Raw genomic sequence first — 25,082 nt, forward strand, 5'->3', positions numbered from 1 at the left:
TAAAGGTCACTTTAAATATATTTGTTTCTTTATATAATAAAAAAGTTATTCAAAAATAAAGTTGAATGATTAACTTCGCGCCAGAAATGCACTCGGAAGTTTGCGTTTGCTTGTCGACGAGGCGAGCGCTATTAGAAACAATTTTTTCTTGGACTTTCGACCCGGAACCAACTTCGCTACGGTGACCGCTAAACAAAAAGTTGCCCCGTCGAATATAACCCTTTAGATTACGAGGTGCTAGATTATCGAGGAAGAGTCACGTTAGAAGGATTAACTAGACTTGCTAAAATATTGTGATGGGTGGTACAATGGGTTTTTTCAGCCTTCGAGCCTTTCTTACCTAACCTAATACTCGTATAATATAAACATGTAGAAAAATGCATGAAGTGAAGAATACAGGCGATTGCCCATTTCGCGGTCTCGCTACTCGACTTACCTCTAATTTGTTTTCGTTCTAATTTGCAAAGCCACAAAAGTAAGAGTCACATATTAAATACCGACTGGCACACTTCCGGAACTGACCTGCCCGTAGCATTGTTAGTAAATATTCTCAGCGTACACACATTCGCGCTGTGTACTTATACGTTAATCAGTGTCAATAAGTATTGTTGTCTTTAAGATTTCTGTTATCACAGGGACCCTGTTCAGCGCACGAGCGCGAGCGCATACATCTGGATGTGTGTATGTGCGCATTTACGCGACCGCAATGCAATTCTACACTCACCGCAGATCGTGAAATGTTCAAGCCGGGCGCCTATTCAAATATTTTCCGCATGCTGTACGGCGCACAGCGCTGAAGCCGCAAAACCATAGGCAGCACCTGCACACTCCCAAACAAACATGCATGCACTCATACTCCTATATAAGAAATTACACACGCACAAAAGTGATGTGCGCCTGAAAGTGTGCATATATGCAAGTATTTACATACGTATGTATGTATGTAAATATATATTTTATCAGTTGCTAGTTCTGATTGTAGTTCGGTTCGTAGACTTCACACTCGCCACACTCCTGACGTCAAATCTCCCGAAATAGGCGCGGCGCCGCTGCCAACACTTGTTGGTTGCTGGATGTGTGGTTCGATGTTCGTTGGCAGCCAGCCGCTCGCCGGTCACTGCGCTGGTGTATGTGCCTGACTTCCAAGTGGCGTTCAATAATATCAAACTTTTAGTAGCGTTGTTGTCACCATTTGGAGCAGTTCACTTGTGAATACTTTATTGTGGACTATTTGCTTTTTGGTGTTCGCTGGTTCCCTTTTTGTGCAGTGGCGTTGAACTGTTTGTGTGATTTATTTATTTGATTGAAAGTTCGTATTGCATTTTATGTAAATAAATAAAAGAAAAAGAAACAGTGAACTCGCGTATGAATTAACTTTTCATTAATCAACATAAATTGAAGTACAGCAGCGAAAGGCATCTAAGCGGTGGAAAATCAACGGTGTTTTATAAAGTGAATTTCGGAGTCACAAGTCAGTTGTGCCATAGTACAATAGCACGAATAATGATGTCCAAGAGCCCTTTGGGTGAGTTAGTATTTGGAATATATATATTTTTAACGAAATATCATATTTATTTTTTTAATATTTTTCATACTTTTTACAGTAATTTTTTAATTTATTTTATTTTTAGTGAATACCGAATTTATTTTTTCAATATTTTTTCTTACTTTCTACAGTAATTTTTCAATTTTTTTTTATTTTTAAGTAATATTTTTCAAATTCTTTTTATGAACTCCTAACTTATCAATTCCAAGCTTATCAAATCTCCTTTCTTCTTATCAAGTCCTATTTTTATATCTTCAATATAACTGCATAGGAATGTGGCCTCCAGATTGTTTGCTCTACTTATTTTAAAATTTCATAATTACATGTTTTTTGCTTTTTCGTGAAAGTAAGGGCACTAAGTAAAATGTGCGTCTCTCTAATCAGCGGGTCTCGAAAGAATACAAAAAATGAATGAAATGCTTTTGAAATTGTTAAGTGAAGTGAATTTAAAGGCTTTGGCTACTGCAGAGTCAGGAAAAAAACGAAATACTTTTTTGGATATTTTACAGCGAATCAATGGCATAAATAAAAATTCTGAAAAAGATCCTTTATAACACTTATGACACTACAACTACAAACATATTTTTTGCTACTAAACTTTTCTTCGACGAAGTTTTTTTCAAATACGCTCGACCGGATCAACTGCACCTGAAATCCATTGTTTAGCGTAAACATTTTTTTAATAATACTTCTTAATTTTTTTATATATCGATTTTTGTTAAAATAGATCGTTAAAAAAATGGTCAAAACTAAAAAAAACTTTTTTATAAAAAACATATATAATAAAAAAATATTAAAAAATAGTCTCAAATAACCAAAATATATTTTAAAACTTAAATGAAAAAAAAAAAATTGAAAACATAATCCGTGAAGAATGTAATCAATATTTAAAAGAAGTCTTTTGAAATTGGCGCTTACACCCTTTCTGGGTGTTTGGCCGAGCTCCTCCTCTAATTTGTGTTGTGCGTCTTGATGTTGTTCCACAAATGGAGGGACCTACAGTTTCAAGCCGACACCGAACGGCAGATATTTTTATGAGGTGCTTTTTCGTGGCAAAAATTCACTCGGAAGTTTGCCATTGCTTGCCGAGTGGCGACCGCTATTAGAAAAAACCAAGGTGGATTTAATAAGGTGACAGCATTCACCCAGCTGAATTTTTCGCCGTAGGTATGGCTTACGTCAAAATGATATGCTTTGTTTGTATGTATTGGTATGTTTACATTCGTATGTTTACATTTGCTTGCTGATTTTGACATGATGCTTGCACCAAACGCAACAACAAATACATGTAGGGTTTTACTTATATGTGTTTGCTGTCACCTGTAATAAATTCGCCTTGGAAAAAACTTTTTCTATTATTTGATGTTCATACACGGAGATTCGAACCTACATTCTCTCCGAATTCCAACCCATTCGGCTATGGCGGCCGCGTTCTGAAACACTTTTATAAATAAATTATAATAATAAAAAAAATATTTAAAAATATTCCATGCGAAGGCAACCAATATTTAAAAAGAGTCTTCTGAAACACTTTTATAAAAGCAAAAAAACAAAAACAAAATATTGAAAAAAATCTAAATTAAAAGAATCTTCCGAAACTTTTATAAAAGTAAACAAAAAAACATTTTGGAAAAACAAAATTCGTGCAGAATTTACAATTTCAAGTCAATCGGCCAAGATTTGTTCGAGTTGAGAGTCCAGCCAACTTGAAAAATGCATTTTCGACAAAATAAACACATTTGAAGTATTCGGTACAAAATTCGAAACAAAAATATTTCTAAGTAGATTTTTCCTTTCCGAACCCCTCGAGCATGCCATTTTTCAGTTATTGGGTGCATCTTTTTCTTAAATAGATTTTTTTGAAATATCCATAGCGGCCTCACACCTTAGATTATTTACATTTTTATCGTTTTCTTATTAAATAAATAAAAATATTTAGTGAGTTCTTAATGTATGTATGCATGTATGTATTGCACATACAGACAGCAAGTCAATTTAAAGTAAACATTTTGTTAACAGTGATCGCCCCTTTGCACACAGTGACACACCTCTAAGTGCCATGGACACAGACTTCTCAAAAAAACCATCTGATACCGCAAGTGGAATAAGTTCATTTATAGGAAAGCACCAACACGACATCAAAAATTAAACGAAAAGCTTGCCTTTCAATCAAGTACGCGCCTGTTCCTCATATTATCTTAAATTTGTAAGCAGTCTACTTTTTTCAATAGAAATAAATTTAAAAAAAATTGTTAAGAACTGCTCTACGACTGATCTTCAGTTGCTTAGTATTGTGCGCCAAAATATTGTTTATGAAAATATAACCGAGAAAACCACATTTTGTAAATTTTAAATTATTTTTTTTTTTGTCACAAATAGTCATAAAATCATACCATATTAATCAACTATACTTATTATATGAAAAATATTCAAAAATCTAAAAATATTTTCGAAAAATAATTTCTCCAACTTCTGTTTATCTAATACTTTTTGTATTGCGAAGAATATCAGCTGCAATCCATTTATTGGTTATTCCACTTATCATTTCTATGGCAAAAGTCATGATTTTTAAATTAAAATAATTAATACTGGTGCTACTCGGTTTCCGCCGGTTCAGCCTGTGAAAATAAACGCGTTCTATGGCAAGCGTGACTTCGACATTTCATTTTGCTTTCATGTTATTTTACCGAAGGGCTTGACGCAATTGTAGACATTTAAGAAATGAAGAGCAAGAACGCAAATACAGAAAACACGGAGTGTAGTTGGCACAGAGACTCTATTCGGCAACCTTGAATCACACAAGTATTAAGTAAGTTAAACAATAATGAGTCCATATGCTGTAATAATTGAAATAAAACTTTAATCAAATGGGCTTCAACTCTTAAGCTCAATTTTACTGTCTTTGATGACTGCAAACTTAGTAGAAAAAGCTTTTTCTTAATTTAGTAGTTAAATGTAAAAATTTTTGTAAAATTGGAAATTAGGCATAGCCATAATTCGACAGAAAATATCCGCCAGCTGACTTGTCAAACTTTTTCCTAGATGATATATTATTGGTGGAACCAAGATTTTGCTTTATTTTTTTGGGTATTTTTCTTAAAATTGGGCATAATTTTTACTGCAATAATACAATCAATTTTAATAAAGCACAAACGGTCAAGTATATCTGATTGAAGCTTTCGTTTGTTTTTTGAAAGATTCTAAGTTGTAAGATTTAAGGCAATGCTTTTACCTCTACCTTAAAAGTTTGCGTAGCATAAACTTAATTGAATACAGAAACGAACATGAATGAGTCCCACAGATACTTAAAACATTGAATTCTGTAAAAATGTTATAGTATTCTTCCCACTAAGTTGTATACCTTTCATGCAAGCAATGCATGTAGGTCGGAATTTTTATATTCGCAACTGTGCATTACTACATAATTAATTTTATATATATCAATTAAAGGTGCTATGCAAATGCATCTACGTCTAATAATAAATTATTTATAAGGCCAATTATACAAATTTTATTTATTATCGGAACGCAAGTAAAATCTTAACTCACCAATACACAAGAAGAATAAAAGCATAGCATCATTAAATGCGTAGTTTATACCTAGCATAGACTATAAATAGTATCAAAACAACAAAAATAAGCGGTATCATTTCTTATCATATGTACACAAAAAGTAATAAAATAATGGTGCATATCAGCAAGTATATTAGTGTGGCATAGTCCAGTGTGTAGGCAAATAATTTGTGACGGGACGAGTGTCATCAAAAGCTGATTTGGTACTCTACATAAGGCATTGTTCGACTTAGATAAGAGAGTTAACAATAATCTAAGTCGAAGTATACGGGATGAAAGTTCAGAATGAAAAACAATAAAATAATATAAAAAATAAATAAATTTAATTTAAATATTTATATATATTATATATTTTATTTATATATAGTCCAATAGTCAAAAGTAAAATAAAATAAATTAAAATAAATCAATAAAAAAAAAAAATAAACAAAAAAATTAGGTCTCAAGAAGACGATAACGATATGCTTCTTAGAAATATTAACTATAACTTATAGCCAGCGGTTAATTTTTCTAATTTTAATGGGGCATCAAAAATATATTTTTTTATATTAGGCGTAGTAAAAATAAAATAAAATAATTCATTTGTCGTCCCGGTGGTATCGTATAGCTTCGGAATTGTAAAATGGTCGTCTACTGAAATAGAAAATCTACAACGAATAATACGCACAATTATGACTAAATACAAGTCACGTCATCCAAAAAGCTCTGTCGTTCGAATGATGCTACCTAGAAAAGCGGGCAGCAGGGGACAGATTTATGTTGGAGCACTGCATGACAAACGTAACTTAAATATAAGAGCATACTTCCAACATAGGTCCTTCCAATCCGATCTGCACAAGGCCGCAATTGCTGCGGATGATAATTACACCCCACTTCGGGTGAATCAATCCTACGAAATCAGGAACGCAACCACAATAGATGAAAAAATCCAAAAATGGTATGAATGGCTGTCCACGGCGTATATCGAAAAGACTTGCTGAGCCCACATGTCGACCAAAAATTGTCGCACTTATGGCTTACCAACAGGGCGATATTTGCCGAAACGGAGTGTACCATTTCGCCATACAAGATGGTGTGATTCCAACTAGAAATTACATTAAATATGTAATGCGAGATCCAAATGCCGCTGCAGACAGATGTCGAAGATGCAATAGTCGGAGTGAGACATTAGACCACGTGCTAGCGGGATGCACCACACTGGCAAACTCTATGTACCTGAAGAGACACAATGACATCGCGAAAATAAGCCATCTACTTCATATACACCCCAGAACCTGTTCAAGAAGACTCCAACTACCTTCTATATTATGACCGAACAATTTTAACAAATGTCACAAGAGAGGCCAGATATTTTCCTGATTGATAAATCTCAAACGAGTGGTTATATATGTAGTTGATATTGCTGTTCCTCTAAATAAAAACATGCAAAAAACATATGCGGAAAAAATATTCAAATATTCGGACTTAGGCATTGATGTCAAACGCCAGTGGAAGCTAAGGAATGTGCACATACTACCAATTAACATCTCAGCCCACGCACTAGTGCATAAAAACTTAGCAGACAACGTGAAAACTCTTCAACTCCCAGAATATTTAATTTTCGACATGCAGAATGGAGCTTTACTCAATTCTTGTCATATTGTCCGAAACTTTTTACAGTAAACGTTTTTCTTGTTTGTAAAATTGTTAACTATTCTATATAATATTTATAAACATTTATTTAATTGTAATCTTTGCACCTGTTATAAACTATTGGCTGGCAGCAAAGCTGTCGCCAATTAATGTAAATCACTTCTTTCTTGGGATGCAATAAAAAAAAATAAAATAAAGTAAAATAAAATAAACTGAATTAAAATTAATCAATTTGGAAAGAAAAACACAAAAAAAAAAATTAATTGAAAGAACAAATTAAATATATTAAATCTATATATATAAAAATTCAGCCGTTTTTTGCGTTGTGATAAACTTTACGGAGAATGGCTCAACCGATTTTAACCAAACTTTGCCACATTGAAGAGACACATGTAGAGAAGGTTCGTGTTTTGAAATTTTAAAAATCGGATGCCAGGGTCTCGAGGAATAGGCCAAAACGTGGACCCGGGTAACCCTAGGATGTGTTTGTACAATATGGGTAGCAAATGGAAGCTGTTGATGATTTCTATAGTATAGAGTATTTTTCTTACCGTTCCGTGACTAGGGTCTCGAGATATAGGCCAAAACGTATAAGTCACAAAATAATGGCCGACCATGAATTAAATGATGAAACAAGAAAAAAACAAAGAACACTTTTCATTTATATTTTTCTTTCACCCAGCGAAGAGGGTGAGGGTCCGCTAGTAAAATAATAAAACAATAAATTAAAACTCTTCCACAAGAGTCCTTCCACCACCAACTGGACCAAATCAAGTACATAGCGGCTGACATGAATCGTTGGAGAACATTTATGTTCGCCCTACGTATTGACTAAGACTGATATAATATGCATTATGACATTTTTCTTAAATATTAGTTAGTTTTTCTTAAATATTTAAAATAGTAATAATAATTAAATATATTAAAGTTTTTCTTAAATACTTTCTTTTATTTTCAATTGAGAATATCTTTTATGTCTATGCATAATTTATCAAGGAATAAAAAAAAAATAAATCCCAAGAAGGAGATGTGGTGCTTCTTCGAAACCTTAGCTATAATTTTTAGCAACGCCTTTATTTTTCTAATTTTGATAGTACAATTTTACCATTTGCCATTAGATGCCTCCAGTGAGTAATTTCTCATGAAGTGCACATAGAAATGTATCTCGCATCGGGTTATATTATGCGGCGACATAAATTTGTCTTTGTCGCAAAATTCCAAAAAGATAAAATATATTAAAATCGTTGAATTCTTCAGTATCAAGCTGAATGGGCGACTCAAAGTAAAGCGAAAAATACTCCGAACTTTTTACTTGGCTTAATAATTACTTTATAAATATTAAAATAAATAAATATTGCAATAACTTTTTTTTTTTTAATTTCTATATTAAATTTTTTAGAAGATAACTGATATACAAATACATGCTTTGCTAAGTATCTTTTTCATCTTTAAATTTCCGAATACTTTACCTTGTAATTTCTAATTGCATTGAAGATTTTTTTGTTCAAAATAAAATTTTCACTCATTAATAGATTCGTTCGATAAACAGATTTTTGTCAATTTTTTTTTTTTTGTTGACTGTGCTTTTTGTTCCATAACAAAAAATTTGAGCATTTACGTCAGCCTATTCCATGCTAGGCTCACTTTACGAAAAATTTCCATTGAAAGCAATAACTGTACATTTATGCCAGTTGCTTCATCCATTGGCCACTTGCTAGCGCTTGGCGAAAAGAACAGGTTTTTTGTATAGAACAAAAGGCTTGACAAAATGATCAAAAATCACCGGTATTTTGTAGTCCCTTGAAATTTGCATTTTCTTATTTTAAAATTCAATGAGCTATAAAACTGCATACCCAGAAAAATTTTGACAATTCTGCTTTGAAAGTTAAAAGTTCGCTACATTTTGTACATAAAATTGTAAAAATGTAGTTGTGTGCTTATAACTTTGTAACGGGGTGTATATGAGGTACGAATTAATAGTTGTTGGGGCAAGTATATTTGAGTATATTAACAAACAAGAAAGATAGACAATTTAAAAGTTTAATTAAAGCAAACAAATTAAATATTCAAGAATATTTGTCCGACTTATTTGTCGAATGTTTTCCTTTATGCACTTTTGGTTGTAAACTCAGAATCAATCAGCTGTTCATGAAATTTGCCCGTTTATGCGTTTTGTGGATTTATGTAATAAATTTGTGTTATTGTGGGAAATTTATAAATAAAAAAAATTTAATAATAATTAATACTGGAATACGATTAAAACGAACTTAATATGAAACCGTACATGTGTAGCGCCTCTCTCACAGTCTTAATAAACGTATTCGATTTCCTATCAGCTTCGTTGGTGGCGGCTTGTAAAGCAAATATTTATGAAATTTGAGCGGATAGCTCAATGAAATATGGAATAGCCTAGGCAGACTCACTTCACTGCTGATAAGATAAATGAATAAATATCGTACGGAAAGCTTCCTACTATTAAATTAACACTTTATCTTGAGCATTGTTTGTACTGTAATTCTATTTAGATTCATTTGGGATCATAATGATAGACATTTATGATTTGAATATTTGCATAGGAGTAATGAGATGCGAGAAGGAGGAGCTCCATTATTTTATCTTTACTGGGAATCTTCTGCTCGAATATATTTGTGTTAGTGAACAATCTCGTTTATGAGACAAAACGTCGCTAAATACCGCGATTAGAATTACAACTTGAACTTGATTTGTAATAGCCTGCCTTATCAGCTAAAATATTTGCAATGTGCTTGTTCTTGTTGTTTTTTTAATGCATCAGTTGAGTGCAACTAGCAAATGGAAGTTAGAAAACTTAATTAAAACTGAATTTGAAAATGTATTGGGTGATTTTTTAAGAGCTATAGGAAAGTTTTTCAAAAAAACACACGTAAAATTCAGAAAAATGCATGACATTTTTATTTAAATCGATATCTACTACAGTCCATACAATTTTATGTTTGAAGATTATTTCATGCAAATGTTGACCGCGACTGCGCTTCAAATGGTCCATCCGCTTAGTCCAGTTTTGGCATACTCTTTCCAATGTTTCGGCCGGTATCTCACATATAAATGCTTTAATGTTGCCTTCCAATGCGTTAATTGGAGCAGGCTTGTCTGAATAGACATGAGCTTTAACATAGCCCCACCAAAAATAATCTAAAGACGTTATATCGCACGATCTGGGTGGCCTATTCACAGGTCCCGAACGTGAAATAAAATGTTCACCGAACTCGCCTCTCAACAAGTACATTGTTACGCGTGCTGTGTAGCATGTGGCACCGTCTTGCTGAAACCACATGTCAAAGAGGTCAAGCTCTTGCATTTTGGGCAAAAAAAAGTTGGATATCATTTCACGGTAGCGCTCACCATTCACAGTTGCCTTACGATTCGCAGCATCTTTGAAGAAGTACAGTTCAATGATACCTCCAGCCCATAAACCCCACCAAACTGTGACCTTTTCTGGATACATTGGTAGCTCTTGCAATTCTTCTGGCTGATCTTCAATCCAAAATCGACAATTCGGCTTATTTACGTACCCATTGATCCAAAAATGAGCTTCGTCGCTGAACACAATTTTTGGATAAAAAAGTGGATCTTAAACTTTCTTAACAGAACATGCATTTTTATAATAAAATTCAATGATTTGCAAGCGTTGTTCGTTTGTAAGACGATTCATGGTTAAATTATAGACCAAACTGAAGATGTTTGACAGTGAAACAAAACACAAAACGTGCGTCAGCTGTTTAAAAAGCTAATAGCTAAAAAATCACCCGTTATTATTGCATATTAATAAAGTTGTACCAGAAATGTGTTCGCAGTGTGTGATGAGCCTTACTTTTTCTCAAACTGTATACTAGCCGAATACTCCTACATCAAAATTTTGTATTATGTAAATATACAAGCATCTTTGCTTTATGTTGAAGGTCAAATGTAATAAAACTTTTAATATAAAAAAAGATTTTATCCCCTAGCTTCCATCCTTATTACCTTTACTAGAGTCATTTCTCTATATGAAAAAATTCTTTCCAGATCGCAAAAGGACTGTTCAACCATAAATACTGCTGCTATCCTTTTTCACTAAAGCCTACGAGTATTTGCAGGCATTTTCTCCTATAATTTTGTATGCATTTTGTATTTTTTTCTTGTGCCACTTCCAGGTCGCATTTTATTATACCAAAATTGCAAGGGCTGTAAAACTCCATACGAAAAATTATTCCAAAAATACTATTGTATTTTATCAAAAAAATTTGAAATTTTGAGGAAAATTTGCAGAATTTTCACAGTTTTTGCACAAAATGTAAAAAACGATTTACTTTTATATGGTTTTTGTTGTATAATGAGTTAAACTTTTATAAAAACTAGTATACACTAAATGAACAAAAGTAAAATAACCAAAACTAGTCAAAATATCGCACACCCATTTTATTGTCCATTGGTTATGTCATTTCACTGAAAGCCTGCGCCGTGCATATAAAGTTCAATTTCGCCAGAGCATAGGCACTTCTTTACCTGCTTGAAACTTGATTTGAATACTATTCAAATACGTCAATTGAGTGCATTCGCACCCAACCTTTCAACTTACCCGCATTTGCATTCAATTTGCTTATGTATGCAAGTAGATTATTGCACTCGAATGCCCATGATCGTGATCGTGCATTGCCTTCATGGCGACTATTACTTGAAAGAGGCTTAATTTGTAGCGGTTTTTGAAAACTCTTACATGAATGTATATGTATAAGTCTAAGTACATATGTATGTATGTATATGCAAAGTGAAATTATGTAAATTAATGCTGCTGGTGGGCGGAGATGCAAAAAAAATAGCTAATCTAGGCAATAATTATTTTATATAAAATGTTTACAAACAAAGGCGAAAACCACGTGACTGCGGTAGTCAATTCTCATTAATCAGTTTTAATTGGAGGCAATACATACTTGCATACATATTTGAATAGTTGATATTAAATGTGCGGCGCATATGGTTTGATCAGGGTAGGACTAGATTCGAATTACACTGTGCAGCACAAAAAAAGAAAGCAATATCCGGCACGAAAACTGGTACGAACGAATGCATGCGAGCCACAAAACAAAGTTCTCCAAGGAGGTTTGCAATTTTAGCTTGTATAAAGAAGTAAGCGAAAAGAGGGGAGAGCAAACGGAAGCGTTCGATTCAGACTTAAGACGGCGTAGCTTTAACAAATCTCAAGTAATGGTGATACAATTTTTTTAGAAATTTTGATCACAGATGTGGCAAGCTAATAAAGAAAAAAAAAACAGAACTCAAATCAGTTGACTTTTGATGAGTTTGGACAATGTTACAATATAAATTTTCTTAAAAATTGATTTATTTTTCAGCTTGAGTGTAGAAAGTAAAATGAAAAACAAAAATTTTAAATAAATACATTTTTTTTCTTTTTAACATTTCTTTCATTAATTAATGTCATTAATTTTTTAGGATGAAATATACTTTAAAAAACAATTTTTTGTAAAAATTTGATTTGTTGTTAAAAACTTTTTTGTACAAAATTTAAATTCTTTATTAAATATTTAACTTTTTTGGAACAAATTAAAAAAAAAATTTAAAAAATTTAATTTGTTTTATTTTTGATAATTTTAGATTTTTTGGTTAAAACTTTTTTTTCTGAAAACTTGAAAAAAATTTAAAATTTTTGTTAAATAATTAACGTTTTTGGAAAAGATTAAAAAAAAAAATTTGGAAAAAAATTAAGTTTTTTTTGGTAATATATTTAGATTGTTTTTTAAAACTTTTTTTTCTGAAAACTTGAAAAAAAATCGTAAAATATTTAATTTTTTTGTAATAATTTTAAATTTTTTTTCTGAAAATTGGTTAATTTTTAGGATCGAGTATAGTAAGCAAACTGAACAAATAACCTTTTAAAATAAATGAAGTTGAGAATAGTTAATTTTTTTTCTTAAAATTTTTATAATTTTTTTTTAGGTTGATATAAGCTTTAAACACAATATTTTTGGAGAAAGATTTGATTTTTTGTTAATTTTTTTTCTAAAAATGTGAAAAAATTAAAAAAAAAATGTGTAAAAAATTAAATTTTTTTTTTAATTTTTTGTTGCAATAAAAATTAAATTTTTTTGTTTAAAATGTTTAAGACAATTTTGTTGTTGTAATTTTTGAAAAACAATCTCTCTTCAAGTTTTCCAATCAATGCAGTTTTCATAACGGTATTTGATGAGGTACATAGTCACAAATGATAACCGATTACTTGATTGGAGTACTTCGGTGTAAGGCTTTGTATTCGGAAATTTCAAATAATGAGTAAAAATGCGGAAATGCGGCGTTGGTCGGAATCACTTGTCTAATTAATTGTAACAATTTTATAGTTTCTTCCTATAGAAAAAGAGAGAATTTAAAAAAGCACCGTATAACTCATTGGGAAAGAGATCTAAAAGATCGCTATGCAACGCCTTACTGCGAGTAACCATTCCCTTACGCTGAAAAGTCTTTTAAAAAATTTCAATCACTTCCTGCACCAGTAAAAGTAGGATTTTCTTTTAAGATGCAATACTTTTATATCACGTGAACCTTTTGAAATCCATTATTGGCTCGAGTGGACATATAATTTCTTTCGTATGTATTACAAAAATAATTTTATCCTAACTTAGGTGCATCCACAATAACTAATAACGAACTAAAATTGAGCTATCAGCCCCAGTTACATATTTAAGCTTTTTTTGCAATTTCTATAGTCTACTATAATTTACAACACCGCGAAAACACTGCTCAATAACACTAATTCCTTAAAACGTTTTTTCGTTTTCCATTTCACAGTCCAAACAGCACGTTTGGTGCGTCATGGCTTCCAAAAACGGTCCGCCTCAACACTTCATTCCAAAGCCTCACCAGCTGTCTTGCCAGAGATACAAAGCGAAATGCCCGACTGTGACTATCAACCACCCCAATATACAGGTCCAAGTTACGCGAAAATATTGGAGATACGTCAAAAGCATATCACACCCAACATTACGCCACATTTCAAGAAGCCACTGCTGATACACAGCGGGCACATGCAGTGGTTGTTCGATCATGAGGGTCGTCGTTACCTGGATATGTTTGGCGGAATTGTTACGGTTTCCGTGGGACATTGCCATCCGTAAGTAGCTCCAAAGTTCTTAATTTTTGCTCTTTCTACTTTTCTGTTCATTCAACTCAAATAGCAAAGTCAACCGCGCTTTGGAGCAACAGATCAACACACTCTGGCACACGACAAACATTTACATGCACCCGAAATTACATGAATATGCCGAACGTTTGACGGCCAAGTTTCCTGGCGATCTCAAGACCGTGTGCTTTGTAAACTCGGGCTCGGAGGCGAATGACCTTGCAATGCTCATCGCACGCATGCACACAGGCAACCAGGACATTATTACATTCCGCAATGCCTATCATGGCATGTCACCCTACACGATGGGACTGACAGCGCTTTCAACATGGCGATTTCCGCTACCTGGCGTCAGCAATGGCATACATCACGTGATGAACCCCGATCCATATATGGGCATTTGGGGTGGTGCCGCATGTCGCGATTCGCCAATACAAACTGATCGTAAGTGCGATTGCTTGCAGGAGACTGGCTGTTTGGCCGGCGCTCGTTATTATGAACAACTGGAGGAGGTCTTCAAGTATTCATTGCCACGCGGACGTGTGGCCGCCATGTTTGCCGAGTCCATACAGGGTGTTGGCGGTACTGTGCAATATCCCAAAGGTTATATCAAAAAGGCGGCAGAATTGGTGAGGGCCAACGGCGGCTTGTTTATTGCCGATGAGGTGCAAACCGGTTTCGGACGCACCGGTGAACATTTCTGGGGATTTGAGGGTCACGACTTCATACCGGACATAGTTACTATGGCGAAGGGTGAGTTAAGCCAAATTGCGAAGCTTAATTATATATAATTAAATTAAATGTTTTAATATCAAACACACAGGCATTGGCAACGGCTTTCCGTTAGCTGCCGTGGTGACTACGCCTAAAATTGCTGCGGTATTGGGTCAAGCGCTGCATTTCAATACCTACGGCGGCAATCCAATGGCCAGCACTGTAGGTATCTCTGTGTTGGACGTTATTGAAGAGGAGCAACTGCAGAAGAACTCGTTGGAAGTGGGCACTTACTTCTTGCAGAGCTTGGCGGGTTTGCGTGATCGCTTTGAAATGATTGGTGATGTGCGGGGAAAAGGGTTGATGATTGGCGTTGAATTAGTATCGGAACGCGCTACGAAGACGCCGCTAAGCGCACCGCATGTATCGGAAATCTGGGAGACCTGTAAGGATATGGGTGTGCTCTTCGGACGTGGCGGTCTAAATGGCAATGTGAGTATAAGCATTTGAAATTATATAGAATTTTTAGGCGACTCAACTACATAGGAATTTAGAGATAGCACTTAAGGAAAAACTCGGCTTTTGTAAGATTTTTGATGCAATTCTTTTTTAATTTAATCGCACTTTAAGTATAAAAAGCTTCAGTTTAACCAACATATGTACATATTCGTTCATGCTAACCACACCCCTATTTTCTATCCCATCACAACTTTCTCTTTCCCTTTATCTTTTTCAGGTACTCCGTATTAAACCGCCAATGTGTATTACGAAATCGGATGTTAAATTTGCTGTGGATACTTTAGCGAGCGCCATGAGCGAAGTTTTGAATAGGAATCAATAGATGATGAGTGCTCAAATCCTTCGAATGACTAAATACCCTTTTTGCATATATTTTATTTTCAAGACTATTCTTTCGGCCTTTTGGATGAAAACTAGACAATTAAAAGCATTCAATTAGTTTACCTGTGTGCTCATACCTAGTCCTGTTCGAGGTATTTAACTACTCGTCTGCCGCGCACTATCGTCCATCGTTCCTATTCGTTCCTACAGCGCACGTTCGTTACAGCCAAGAAGCACACATCCTAAATGTAGGCTAATTCGCACAAAGCTTTAGGTGTCAAATTCTAACATTTTTCAGCAGTGCTTAACTATTCAGTTCCTAGGGCCAAGCAGAAGTGACGAGAGTTTATTTATTCTTTAATCCAAAGTGATGCTAGAGCCACAAAGACGTTGCCGATGACTTATATTCTTCAATAGAAAACATCACTAAATTTTACCTGTTAAATTCCAATAAAAAAAGTGCTGCCCTAATTTTTTTGAAAGCGTATTCAATGTATAGTATAGGGTAATGTAATTATTTAATTTGGTGATTTTTCTATTTTAATTCAAGAAAATAGTATTTGCGTGTAAGTAAAATTCATACACAATAGAAGCTATTTCATAAAAAAGTTTTCTTTTTTTTCTTTTAATTAAAGAAAAATATATATATAACTTATTTGTAAACTTTTTGGCACATATGCACATAAATCAACTAAATTTGGCTTTGGAATTGTAGAGTTATTATAGCCTAGACAGACGGTGGCGTTCATTGGGATTAACGACATAATTCGGAATTATCTGACAACTAAATTTATTGACAACTAAACTTAATTCTCTTAATTTAAGCTGATTAGAAGAATTTTCGATGGCAACATTGACGAAAAATTACAGTTAATGTCTATTGTGAATGAAAAATAATGAAACTTTTAAAGAGAAGAACAAGAAAGACTATATACAATGCAAGTTTTGCACTAACACATTTGAAATTATTTGTTTCGATATTTCGGAGCAGTTTGATAAACTGCAACTTAAGATTTTTCTGAAATAAATAATTATTTCTTAGTAGCAGAGCAGCTAATGCTCGTGTATTTGTTGCTGCGGTCCATCTTTTACTCACAACCCTATCCAATAAGCAAATCAGCTGTTCACTATCAACCGTCTGTCATACTACAATTTTAACCAGAATACACTGCGCCGGTTATCACGATTAATGCCGTCGTCTGTCTACGCTATTAAGCGCCTGTGTGCGAAGTCTACTTTTAGGTGATGACTTTTATGTCACAACCTTTTCATTTATTCTATTTTGAAAATATATAAGTCTTTGAAGTGTTCAATTTTATTTTTATCTACTTGCATTTATAGTTTTTAAGGCTTTCTACGTCGCTTGAATATCTATTTTACAAAATACTTAATTGAAATATTAGGTTTCATAGATACATACGTTAAAAGTAAGATTTAGGTCAGAAATTAAAATGAAAATTAAAGAAATGTTGAAGTGTTCAATTTTATTTTTACCAGCCTGCATTTATAGTTTTTAAGGCTTTCTACGTCGCTTGCATATATATATTTATTTTATAAAAATTTGGTGGAAATATTGAATTTTATGCATAAAACGTGAGCTTCAGAAATTAATGGGACTTGTGCATTAAAGGCGAGCTTTTGCTTATAATTTTTTACGCATAAAAATTATCTAAGTCGATCTCAAACATTTGCATTTACATTCAACCTCCAACTGTGAGATCGAGCTACTACTCACGCTTTATGTAAAAGGTCCATTTATTTTGTAATATGTTGTAAGAAATGTTATAGAAATATCTTCATATGTTAATATTGTATAATTGGTTTTGAAAAGGTGTTTTATTAAAAAAAAATTTATAAAACAAAAAATTTTATAAACAAAAAATTTATAAAAAAAAAATTTTATTAAAAAAAAATTTTATAAAAAAAAAATATATGAAAAAAAACATTTATTAAAAACAGTTCGTGTAGCGTAGTATACATAACAGAACTGAAACTTTTAAGGCACACAAAGAAAGAGGGAGAGACCCGAGAGAGAATGAGAGAGAGAGAGAGAATGAGAGAGAGAGAGAGAGAGAATGAGAGCGAGAGAGAAAGAATATATATCTAAATAAATTCACAACATTTGCAGAGAATACAAATAGACAAAATTTATAAAAAACGGAAAAGGGTCGATCGTTGTAGGTAAACGTCGGACACAAACCGTGGCAACAACGCGCACTACTCCGAGCGTTTATCACCCGCACAAGCGCAGCGATTCCAGGACCGCAGCAACGGCACAAATTACCGCAAGGCAATACCAATAAATCCGACGCCGGAATGGATAACACTTTCTAGTACGCACAAGCACTACCCAGGAAACGGAAATAAGCGCCAAAAAGTTGGCAGTATTATTTCTCACTAGAACTTAGCAACCACAAGGAAAACTCAGGAAAAATAGCCGAATAGCTCTTTCTCTTCTTTTCCTCTACGTTATATCTTTTTTCTCTCTCGCGGAACGAAAATGCCCGAAACGTTGCATGGCCTTGAAAGCTTACTCTTCATTCTCGCTCGTCCATCGACGACTAAGAAGTTTCACTTCAAAAAATATTTTATAAAAACAAATTATGAAAAATAAAATTTATAAAAAAAATATTTTATAAACAAAATTAAAAATTAAATAAAGTCATATAAAAAAATTAAAATATACAATTTTTTATTAGATGCAATATTTTGTCACATACATACTTACGCATCTACGGTTTAACCCTAATATTTCGTCATTTGGCTATCCGTAAACACCAATTTTGAATGACTCGCTGGAGGACTTCGGTCGTTATCTCGTGAACAACTTTAGTAACGTTGGCTTCCAATGCCTCAATGGAAGTTGGTTTATCCACAAAGAATTTAGACTTAACATACCTCCACAAATAAAAGTTCAAAGGTGGCCAATCGTGGTGGCTAATCCACTGTTTCGAGATGAGAGATAAATTGCTCACCGAAACGACGACGCAGTAAATCCAAAATTCCACGGGTTGTATGGCAAGTAGCGCCGTCTTATTGAAACCAAATGTTGTGTAGATCACGAGCTTCAATTTCAGGCATCAAAAAGTTGTTCATCTTGGCGCGTTAGCGTTCGCCAATCACTTTTCAATTGGCGCCAGCTTCGTCTTTGAAGAAATATGGGCCGCTGATTCCTCCAGCCCATAGGCCGCACCAAACGGTTGTTTTCAATGGATGTAATGGCTGTTCGTGCATGGCTTCGGCTTGCTCCTCAGCCCATATACGAAAATTTTGCTTATTGACGTAGCCATTGAGCCAAAAATTGACTCATCACTGAACAAAATTCGGGCCATAAGTTGGCTTGAGCGCGCGATTGAACACTTTTCACAGAGCGTCGATTTTCGTAATACGATTCGTACGATTTGTAAACGTTGTTGAGGCTTAAATCTTTCCATGACAAAAGTCAATGAATACTGAAAAAACTGTATTTAGTTTCCCAGTAATCACGCGTGATCTGTAAAAAAAAACACTATTCGAAAAAGTATCTCCAATCTAAATACCCTTTATGCAAATTATAACCTCACTTTTAAGGTGTAATTAACAAATTAGCCACGAAGGTATTATCACATTTTTATCACTATCCTCCCTCTCCTGCCATGTAGATTCTTTTAGAATATCACTGCAAAACCTTTCATAAATAGAAGTTGTTTTATTTATTTTTCTTAAAATTCCATGCTCATAATTTCCAATTCACAAAACGCCTTTTTGCACCTAGAAATAAATTACTTCTGAACGCTAACAAAGCAAACAAAAAAAAAAAAATAATAATAATAATGCTAATTTATATTTTCCTCACCTTCTCCACCCTCCTTAGGTGCTCAGCATTCGACCGCCACTCTGCGTCACCTACGACGATGTCGACTTGGCATTAAATGTTTTAGAGACTGTTTGCAACCAACATCTGGAGAAAAGATTACGCAATTGGCGCAGAAATGTATAAAGACGGCGGAGAATGCGGCGGGTCTACTCTAAACGAATTTATCCGATATATCCGGCCTAGGACTACACTCCAGCAGCATTCCACAAGGCGCATGTTTTGAAGAACATTCATGCAGTTACAACAATGGCAACAACATGCTGATTATACTGAATTATTAGAAGTGCTCTCTGAACGTACAAAATTTATATGAACATAGTTTTTTTTATATTTTAAACCGACTAAAAAGCTTCGTCGCATTTTGAACAACTTTTTATAAAAATTTTATATTTTAAATTTAACAAGCTTTTACACGTATTTTATAATTTTTTAAAATAAGTTTATATATGAAAAGTAGGTAGAATTAATCAAATTAAAACAAAAACATATTTCACGTGGCCACCAGCTAAGAATTGCGCATTGCATTTTTTTTCTTAAAATCTCTAAAATATCCATAATTAAAGGGACAGATACCTGTAAACGGCCATATTTTCCCTGATTTTCATTAAAATTATTTAAAATGAAGAAGTCAATATATTTTTTTTCAAATTTGGTATACAGTTTATTTAAACATTAAAAAAATATATCTATATATATATATTATTTTTTTAATTTTAATCATTTAAAATGGCAAATGTAGACTCAATTTTTCCAGGAAGTTCGCAGCAGGGCTTCTCAATCGGCGGGCATTGTAGCAATGGCGTCAGTGATATACAAAAAACAAAAAATTGTTTTGTTTATTAATGTCCTAATTTCTATATGAATTAAAAATTAAATGAAAAAAAAAATCGCGGAATAAAATGCTTAAAAAAAATGAATTTTGGGGCGAATTTTTCTATAACTTTTGCTTCGAAAAAATTATTTTTTCGAAAAATTTTCGAAAACTTTAAATTCACATAGAAAGTAATATCATAAAAAAGATGTGTGCGAAATTTCAGGGAGATCGGTCTATAACTTTTCGAGTTATCGTGTACGTCAATTCGAAAAATATAGTATTGAAAAAAAAACGCGTCTAAAGTCGGCAACGTAACTATACCCCTCCCAGCGCTCGAACGCAAAGAATAGAGTCGTCACGGTTGACGATCTATAATATTACATAAGAAATACTTAAATTTACGTTCTATATTCTTAAAGGATTATATTATATTAACATTTTATGAAAAAAAAAATAAATTTTTTTTTTCGAAATTTTACAGGTATCTGTCCCCTTAAATCTACTTCAGAAAATTTTTAACATGAAATAAATTTGGTATCTTCGCGATGTGGGCGCAATTAATAAAACAATCCCTGTTAGGCTGACAAGATTTCACATTTATTTTGTTCAACACTACAACTTAGAATAAATCGGTTTAAAGTCCATATGTAAATATATATGGAATCTGGTACATATACGCGTAGTCTATTACAAAATTGCTTTAGCAAGCTAACAACGGCCTAGAACAGGAATAAACATATGTATATCATATCAAACAACCTACTTACAACAATAATTCTAATGTACATACATACATATATTTACAAGAAGTTGATATGCAGCATAAACTACGTTATAAGAATCAGTTTCACATAGCAAGTTTAACTCTGCTATGTCTGAGGACCGGTCTTTCAGTGCAAGTTTAATAGTTAGATTTAGTAGCTACGAAAAGAAGCTTATAAATAGAATGTAAATAATTGTAAAAAACAAGCAGTATACTAAACTAGGTTTACAGTTATTATATAACTCGAATAAGTACATATGTACATATACATACATTTGTATCCTTACTAATAGCGCAGTTAACTTTTTGCTCTATACACGAAAAAAAAGGTTTTTTTTCTCAATTACAAAAGCGAGCGTGAAAGCGTGCGCGGAGCTTATTAAAACTGATTAGTGCGAAATTGTCATTAGATTTAGGCACAGTTTGGTTGTTTTTATAAACTCAGACCGTTTTTATTTTTATAAGATACAGAGAATACAAGCGAGATTGACAGTTTTTATTAATTATGTGCATACATATGTATGTACGTATGTATAAAAAATATGTAAACAATTCGAATATAATATCTACAAAAAATAAAAAAAATTGCATATGTACATATGTAAAGGGTGTTTTTTAAGAGCTTCAGAGCTTAAAGCGATAATGCAAAACAAAAATATTGGAATGAACTTATTTTATTATAAACTGGCAGATAATTTCATGGCATTTATTTTTTCAATATGATTGCATGGTCCATTCGATCAGTTCAATTCTTGACTACTTTTTTCAATAAATCTGAATAATAAATGTAAAAGAGTTTAATCAGCAAAAATGCGACGCAAACGATGGTCATTTAGCTTCAATTCTCACATTACGTAAAATTTTCCATGTAGTCGGAGCACAAAGCCTAACAAGTTGAGAATGATGAGGAATCGAGAGTACGGCGTTTTCTTAAATACTTTTCTTTATGCACTTTGCGTACACATTTATTTTCATCAAAGTAAATTTCCACAACTTGGAAGCGCTGCTCTCGAGTTAAACGATTCGTGAGACCTGCCAAACCTTACTGAAGAGAAATGCCAACACAATTTGCCATGCTCAGCTGTCAAACCATAGTTGTCGTTATTGATAGTTCTCATGCAGCTAAAAAAACACCCGATATACATGAATTTCTTAAATAGTAAATTAACTATACATAAATGTGCCCTTTTGACAAAACAACATAAGTCCACTTAGCACTTTCAACCAATCAAACAATGAATTTCTGTACTCAATTATTTTAATGATATTTACCGTCAGCGCCAAAAGCAAGTGCACACCATTTATTCATACGTTTTGACTATTTATTTATTTATTTAGTACTTTTAATTTATTTATTTTGCACTTTTCATTTAAAATAAATATATTGATACTACAATGAAGAACCATATAAAGGAAAGTTTTTCAAGTTTGTATAAAAATCGTGAAAATTCGGCAAATTTTCATCAAATCTATTCCAACTTTTTACACAGAATTTTTAGAAAAATTTCAGGTATGCAGTTTTATAGAACATTCAATTTCCCCAACATAAAGCGCAAATTTCAAGTGATTCAAAAATCGCGTTGATTTTTGAGATTTTTTCTGCTGACGGTGCTGCGTGTATTCTTCCATATAAAAAAATGTGGAGAAAATGCACAAGACCGCGAGCAAAAAAAAATTCTGAAAAATCCGTGTGACTTTTTAGCTACTTGAAACTTGCACATTACCCGAATTTAATGAGCTATAAGATTGCATACTTGAAATTGCAAATAAAAATTCTGCTTAAAAAGTTTGAAATTTGGATGTAAATTTGTCGAATTTTTATAAATGTTGAACAAAGATTGAAACGTTGCATTAGGCGGTTTTCGTAGTATGGTGAACTATATTTTTGTACAAAATTATTTAAAATTTAAAAAAAAATAGTTAAAGCTTGCTGCCAATATACAGCAGTCTTCTTACACCCTTTTTAGGTGTTTGGCCAAGCGCTTCTTCCTATTTCTGGCGTGCGTCTTGCTGTTGGTTCACAATTTTTTATATAATTAGATAATTTAAAAATTAATTATTCACAGCTGTGAATGCACATGAATTTTGTAGCATAAAATTGTTCCAAGAAAGTTCAGATTTTTTTGCTCCAAAAGCAAAACTGTTTAAGTCAAAGAGTTGAGTTTGTCAAAAGTTCAGGAATTTAACAACTATCGGATAGTTTGAAAAGCACTTGTTAATTGCATAAATGCTTAGAGAGTACAATTGTAAATGTAAATAAATGTATTCCAGAATTTACCAGTTAATACTTGAAATATGTTTGTACATCTAATCATGTAACAAAACATTTATTTTAAATTATAGTTCTTTTAATTAAAAATGTAATAATAAGTAATAATTATTTTATATTATAAATTTATTTTCACATTAATCTTACTTAAATTTGGCTTTTCATTTACATGTACAAGTTTCTATACATAACTTCAATTTTTAATTTAAAAAACATTCCCTTCTTTTCATTCCTTTTCATTTTTTGTATTACAATTTTTATGTGTCTGCATTTTTAAATGAAAAATAAACTGTCTATTTAAGTTAATTTTTTTCGTTTTTATTTAAATTCATTAAAAACAAAGAGAGCAAAAATTTATAAAATAGTCTTTTTTTATATGTATAGTGAGCGTTTAGCGTTTTCAACAAACGTCTATGGAAGTTTGCCTGTATGCAACTATGTATGTAACATATCATATATTCGTACTATGTATAATATATATAATATGAAGTTGGCAATAGCCAGCCTTGATTACGAGTTTTAATTGAGCATTTCAAATTCATTCATATTGCAATGAATACTGCTCGGCATCTATAAAAGGAAACAATACGAGTAACAGTCCTTCTTTTCACATCACAACAATCACACATCTATTTCTATCAGTTTGCCTTGGTTGCTGAGATCGGCGAGCAGTGTTTGAGCCAACTCTTTACGCGCCTTTTGTATGACCCACATCATGAGCGTAACACCGCAGATGACCTGAAAAGAAAGTGATAATTTAGTTAGAAAAATACTTAAGAAGGGCATACGCATATGATTAAATAAAAATATTATAAAAACTCCCAAAAAAAAAAAAAATTATAACATTAAGACAATTATTGAGATATTCCAGCTACACATTTCAAATAAAATCATTCCAACGCCAATTTTTATTGTTATTACATACAGAACTATTAAATACAGTGGTGTGCAATGAAATAGAGTCACTCTTAACCAGAGCTTACACCATTAACTGTTGCTTACAGACAACAGATTTTCAAAATCTTTATTTTTTTTTATAAACTTTACTTTTTGAAGTGAAACTTCTTAGGCGTCGATGGACGAGCAAGAATGGAGATTAAGATTTCAAGGTCATGCAACGTTTTGGGCATTTTCGTTCCGCGAGAGAGAAAAAAGATATAACGTAGAGGAAAAGGAGAGAGAGAGAGCTCCACCTTATATATATCTAAGATACCCTTTAGGCTATTTTTCCAGAGTTTTTCTTTGAGGTTGCTGATTTTTAGTGAGAAATAACACTGCCCACTTTTTGGCGCTTGTTTGTTGGTGCAAGCTTGTAGGAAATATATTTTTGGTGCCTACTTTTTCTTACCTACCTTTTAGCGCTTATTTCCGTTTCCTGGCTAATGCTTGTGCGTACTATAAAGTGCTATTCATTCCGGCGTTGGATTTATTGGTATTGCCTTGCGGTAATTTGTGCCGTTGCTGCGGTCCTGGAATCGTTGCGTTTGTGCGTGGCGTTGTTGCCACGGTTTGTGTCCGGCGTTTACCTACACCGGTCGACCCTTCTCCGTTTTTTGTAAATTTTGTCTATTTGTATTATCTGCAAATGTTGTGAACTTATTTTGATATATATTCTTTCTCTCTCTCTCTCATTCTCTTTCCTCTTTCTTTGTCTGCCTCGAAAGTTTCACTTCTGTTATGTGTCCTACGCTACACGCACTTTTTTTATTCTTATGCAGTGAAATATGCTTAAAATTTTTTTTAAAATTAATTCATAAAAAAAATTATAAAAAGGGAAATTCTTCAAACTGTTTTGTTTTATCTATAAATAAAAAACGCCAAACGTCGCGAATTCATTTACACAAGAGTAAAGCCATGTCAAGTGATCCTCGAAAATTTCACTAAGTCACGGATTTTAGGGCAAGATGTCTCATTGTGTAGTCAAA

At 33.0% G+C, this 25,082-nt stretch overlaps 2 protein-coding genes across 4 annotated transcripts in view; one reads left to right on the forward strand and one right to left on the reverse strand.

Moving 5' to 3' along the window:
- Positions 1-1,161: 1,161 nt before the first annotated feature.
- LOC128860585 (alanine--glyoxylate aminotransferase 2, mitochondrial) lies at positions 1,162-22,124 on the forward strand. Of its 3 annotated transcripts, none has more exons than XM_054098198.1 (5): positions 1,162-1,525; positions 13,580-13,892; positions 13,957-14,654; positions 14,725-15,107; positions 19,309-22,124. In XM_054098198.1, the coding sequence occupies exons 1-5, from the start codon at positions 1,504-1,506 to the stop codon at positions 19,432-19,434; spliced, it is 1,542 nt and encodes a 513-aa protein (XP_053954173.1). In that variant the 5' UTR covers positions 1,162-1,503; the 3' UTR covers positions 19,435-22,124. The 3 variants fall into 3 exon arrangements, with proteins under 3 accessions (XP_053954173.1, XP_053954172.1, XP_053954174.1); XM_054098197.1 differs by having other exon boundaries at positions 1,163-1,525; positions 13,571-13,892; XM_054098199.1 differs by lacking the exon at positions 19,309-22,124 and adding an exon at positions 15,352-18,102 and having other exon boundaries at positions 1,163-1,525; positions 13,571-13,892.
- LOC128860586 (transmembrane protein 64) overlaps positions 20,701-25,082 on the reverse strand; it is a 33,178-nt gene continuing 28,796 nt past the window's right edge. The window contains exon 5 of the mRNA XM_054098200.1: positions 20,701-23,895. Coding sequence (XP_053954175.1) covers positions 23,779-23,895 — 117 coding nt within the window. The 3' untranslated portion in view covers positions 20,701-23,778. The remainder of the gene's footprint in view (positions 23,896-25,082) is intronic.

The sequence above is a fragment of the Anastrepha ludens genome, chromosome 4 (assembly GCF_028408465.1).
Source record: "Anastrepha ludens isolate Willacy chromosome 4, idAnaLude1.1, whole genome shotgun sequence".
In the NCBI taxonomy this organism is placed as follows: Eukaryota; Metazoa; Arthropoda; class Insecta; order Diptera; family Tephritidae; genus Anastrepha; species Anastrepha ludens.